Genomic DNA, 5,000 nt, shown 5'->3' on the forward strand with positions numbered 1-5,000 from the left:
GAAGAGGGGAAGAGAGGGAGGAGTGTGGAAAAGAGAAGGGGAATCATAGAAACAAGACAACACAAAACATGGTCTTTATAGACGATTGTTTTCGATAGGAAAAACAAATAAAACTGCATGCAGGAAAAAATACAAAAAAAATGGGTGGCGCTGTAGTGTAGCGGCGCGCTCTCCCTGGGGAGAGCAGCCCGAATTTCACACAGAGAAATCTGTTGTGATAAAAAGAAATACAAATACAAATAATGGATAAGCAAGGAACACGCTTCTTTCCACATCCAGCCCTCGTCCTAAAGAGAAAGCGAGAGAGGCGGGGAAAGAGGGAGAGAAATGGTGTGTGTGTGTGTGTGTGTGTGTGTGTGTGTGTGTGTGTGAGAGAGAGAGAGACAGACAGACAGACAGACAGACAGAGAGCCGTGACAGACAGACAAGAGAAGAGAAGAGAAGAAAGAGAGATAGAGAGACAGTGAAGGAAAGAGGACAAAAGAACAGAAGTAGAGAAATGGGGTGGGAGGCGGGGGGGGGGGGGGGGGGAGCTTTTAAAACTATTTCACTGTTGCAACATTTGCAAACCATTTCCCGCACAGAAAGTGTCCAATATATTTATTTCTCAAGGCATGGCTGGCAAAACAAGCAGTGGGTATTGCAGTCATGGTATTAAGGAAGGCGACGATGATGAGCGCTTCAAAGCAGTTAGGACAACCCATCTTATGTCATCGTGCATGGTTAAAAAAACAAAGCAAAGGCGCTGGAAATATAACAGTCTCAAAGTGCTCGCTCATTTGGTCATTCTGTCCAAACTTGCACCTCACAAGTCTGCTAAAACATACACACACACGCACGCACACATGCATACATGTACACCCATCCTCCCTTCCCCGCTGCCCCCCCCACCCACCCCCACACAACCATGTGATTACTGACCTTATGTTGTTCGTCGTTGAACATACATCTAATAATTGACACTAAGACATTCGGTATCAACACGACACTAGATAATCTTCTCTGTGCGGGAGGTGCGCAGACCATATGGCTCATCACCTCCGAAACACAAACAAGAGACACGAATGTAGGAGAAAAAGAAAAGACAACCAATACACAAAAGATGCACACACAATATAAAAGATATCGGTCTACAGAATGAGAGCCTGTGTGAATCTGGTGTCCGACCCCGTGTAACAATATCCCATCCTCTTTGTCAGAGATGGAACGGAACCAAGCAACGTGTCAACACCAGCAGTGGGTATCTTGGGGAGGAAATACAGGGTGAATATACAGCAGGAAGCCAGAACGGAAGAGGTGAATGAAAGAAGAGAAGCGAAGAGATGAGAGGACAGAGAGACATTACCGAAAGACGAGGCCAACATCACGTCAGGGATGTTAAATAAGGATACAATCAGTCAATATAAGTCTATTCACTTCATGATAAGGGAATAAGATACTGGGGGTGCTCGTTGGAATCTGTTCTTCTGACTGTTCGTCATTCGCAACAACAACAACAACAAACAAACAAACAACAACAAAAACAAAACAAAAAAAACCAAAAAAAACACACACACCAAAACAGCAGCAGCATCCTATAACTTGTATGAGCATACAAATTCTGGAAACACGTGATACTCCATTCTGATCCGATCTGATGTATGTATATGTTTTTGTCACGCGCAAGTTACGCGTTAATAATTCGGTTCGACCTCAATGATTATATGTATGTATATATTTACAAACACACAAATATTTTTTTTAAACTACCGCAATGTACAGCAGTTCCGAACTATTTAAGAAGCATGTGAAAGAGAATTAAAACTGGAATGATAAATGCTGTCGAAATATGAATGTGAAAATGACTGTCAATGAAATTTCTTTCAAGATTAAATATCTAAAAATTTATAAAAGTAAAACACACACACACACACACACAAACGCAGGCAGGCAGGTGCGCACTCGCGCACGCACGCACCACACACACACACACACACACTTACTTTTAAAATGTTGGCAATATCTAAAAAATAAAATATGCAATAAGTATGGCAGCTGGAAGACTCAAACACACAATTTCCTGGCCTGTAACATTTTGATCACAAAACAGGTTTCAAAAAGGTTTAAATAGATTAATGGTCCCAGGCCCTTTTACGGCCATTGGGGAAGTGAATTCATATTCACTGTGTCCAGGCTTTGGCATAGGAAGGCGGGGCCCAATCCTCTCCAGTCGCTTAAACCTTTTCCAACTGTGATCAGGTATCCAAGAGGAAAAATCGGAAAAGTGACTTTCCAAAGGACACAACACCATGCCGAAACGTGGCCTCAAATTTTGATCTATAGGAGCTGCCACAAAAGAAGAGAAAAGGCCCAAGAAGAGACAAGACAGACACGACAAGACAAAATCTTTATTAACGAGGGTAATAGATAAGCAAGTAACATGCTTTTTTTACATCCAGCCCTCGCCCTAAAGAGGGAATAAAGCTAAAAAAGCGAAAATGAGCACAAAATCAAAACACAATCAAAATATACCATTATTTCACCATTCAAAGCCATTCCACAAAAGGAAGCAGAAGAGAAGAAAAGGAGAAAAAAAATAATAAAATACACACACACACACACACACACACACACACACACACACACACACACACAAACGCACACAAATGCACCCACTGAAGAGAGAGTGAGAGGGAACCCACAAATTGTCGAAAGCAATGTTGAATTTCAGGTGACGTCAATTTTTGTGAATAGGTACATTCAGGATGCAGGATGAGAGAGAGAGAGAGAGAGAGAGAGGTGAGCAGTGATTGAAGGGGGGCGGGGGGTGGTTGGCAGCAAATGATCCTGTCACCCATCCTCTGTGCCCTGCAAACCGTGAACTAACAACCGACAATGCAGGATTGCAAATGCCCAGAATATTCCAAATCAATATGAAACACAAATGACATGTCATCAATTAATCATTACAAATCTCACAGAAAATCAAGGAATGCATTTACGCACAAAAACTCGAATTTTCGCATTTAAAATGACACCCTTTTTTAAAGACGAAAATTACCGTACGCTGCCCGCTATTTGAAACAGAAAGCACATGTTTACTATGTGTATGATTTGCAGAAGGCACATGTTTCGCCGAAATCCAACGTTTCAGTAAAGCACATGCTTCACAGAACGCTCCTGTTTCACAAACTATACACACCAGGCAAGAAAGGCAGCCGTTCCATGTAACAGACCGTAGGCCTACTTGGAAATAATTTTTCCTTTTCAAAAACATAAGAAAAGAGTGAAGTATTACACCAGACATGATTTTTTCCTGATATTTCAGCATCACACACACAGTGTACAGTGTAAGTTAATCATATACAAGTAAATGAGCCACATACACACAACATATTAAACAGACATATCCACCTGCAGCATCCACCACCTTAGACACTGTGCAAAGGCAACCAGGAAAAGGAACAAGAAAAACACATAACAAAGAACAGACAGAACCACGATGATTTGTTGGTTCTCAAAACACATCATAAATATCATAATTATGTCTACTTAATTGTATTTGGATCTGCGCGATCTTTCTATCACCACAGATGTAGAAAGGTATGCGACATGGCTTCATTCAGAAAACAAGTAAACATACAAAAACAAAACGCCGAGCATAAACTGTTGCGTTTAGGCAGCAAAAAGACGTTTGTGTTGCTTCATCCATTTAGCAGCAAAAAGACGTTTATGTTGCTGGTCATATTATCTGTCTTTACTTCATCCATTAGGCAGCAAAAAGACGTTTGTGTTGCAAGTCATACGGTCTGTCTTTACTTCATCCATTAGGCAGCAAAAAGACGTTCGTGTTGCTAGTCATATTGTCTGTTTATTTCATCCATTACAAAAAATATCAAGAATAAACAAACAATCCAAACTGAGACAAGATGCCAAAGTGCATGCGCGAAATGACTTCATCAAGATGCTTTCGACTGCTGTTGTTCGCCTGCTTGCTTGTTGCAGTGAGTCGCTGGTGGGGGTGATCATGGAAATGACTGTGGCCGCGATCGTTTGCGAGTGCGTGTGTGGGCCCTTGCGTGCAGCGGTAGCTGTTTTTGTTTTGTGTTTTGTTTGCGTGATAGTTTCTCACACTGCGGCTGGACGGAACTCCATCCACTGATTTAGCTCTGTTCAAAATGACAAATGATTTTCATACAGGACTGCCCGAAGGGGCAAAAGCAAACCCCGGAAGGCTGTGTGAAGAAGAGGGGGTGTGAGCCTGACAGAGGCAGGCAGGCTGGCAGGAAGACAGGCAGCCTACAATTGGTGCTTGCGGTACAGGTCGTCAATGGTGGCCTTGAAGCGCTTCCTGAGGGCGGGCCTTTTGTTCTTCATGGTAGGCGTCAGCAGTCCGTTCTCCACCGAGAAGGGCTCGGGTTGCAGGTGGATGTCCTTGGTCTGCACACAGACATCGTCATCACACTTACCTCCCTGGCCTCCAGACAATCACACTTCCCTGGCCTCCAGACAATCACACTTCCCTGGCCTCCAGACAATCACACTTCCCTGGCCTCCAGACAATCACTCACACTTCACTGGCCTCCAGACAATCACACTTCCCTGGCCTCCAACACACTTCCCTGGCCTCAAGACAATTACTCTCATTTGCATGGCCTCCAGGCAATCACTCTCATTTCCATCGCCTCCTTACAATCACACTTCACTAGCCTCCATACAATCACACTTCCCTGGCCTCCATGCAATCACTCTCACTTCTCTGGCCTCTAGACAATCACTCTCATTTCCCTGGCCTCCAGACAATCACTCTCATTTCCATGGCCTCCAGACAATCACTCTCATTTCCATGGCCTCTAGACAGTCACTCTCACTTCCCTGGCCTCCAGACAATCACTCTCATTTCCATGGCCTCCAGACAATCACTCTCATTTCCATGGCCTCTAGACAATCACTCTCATTTCCCTGGCCTCCAGACAATCACTCTCATTTCCATGGCCTCCAGACAATCACTCTCATTTCCA

General features: G+C 43.5%; 1 protein-coding gene across 3 annotated transcripts in view; it reads right to left on the reverse strand.

The window, feature by feature from the left end:
* Positions 1 to 582: 582 nt before the first annotated feature.
* The window catches only part of LOC143279515 (long-chain-fatty-acid--CoA ligase 5-like), a 41,205-nt gene continuing 36,787 nt past the window's right edge, over positions 583 to 5,000 (reverse strand). For all 3 annotated transcript variants that reach the window (XM_076583592.1, XM_076583583.1, XM_076583574.1), the window contains exon 22: positions 583 to 4,419. In XM_076583592.1, coding sequence (XP_076439707.1) covers positions 4,279 to 4,419 — 141 coding nt within the window. In that variant the 3' untranslated portion in view covers positions 583 to 4,278. The remainder of the gene's footprint in view (positions 4,420 to 5,000) is intronic.

Source organism: Babylonia areolata, chromosome 1 (assembly GCF_041734735.1).
Source record: "Babylonia areolata isolate BAREFJ2019XMU chromosome 1, ASM4173473v1, whole genome shotgun sequence".
NCBI classification, from domain to species: Eukaryota; Metazoa; Mollusca; class Gastropoda; order Neogastropoda; family Buccinidae; genus Babylonia; species Babylonia areolata.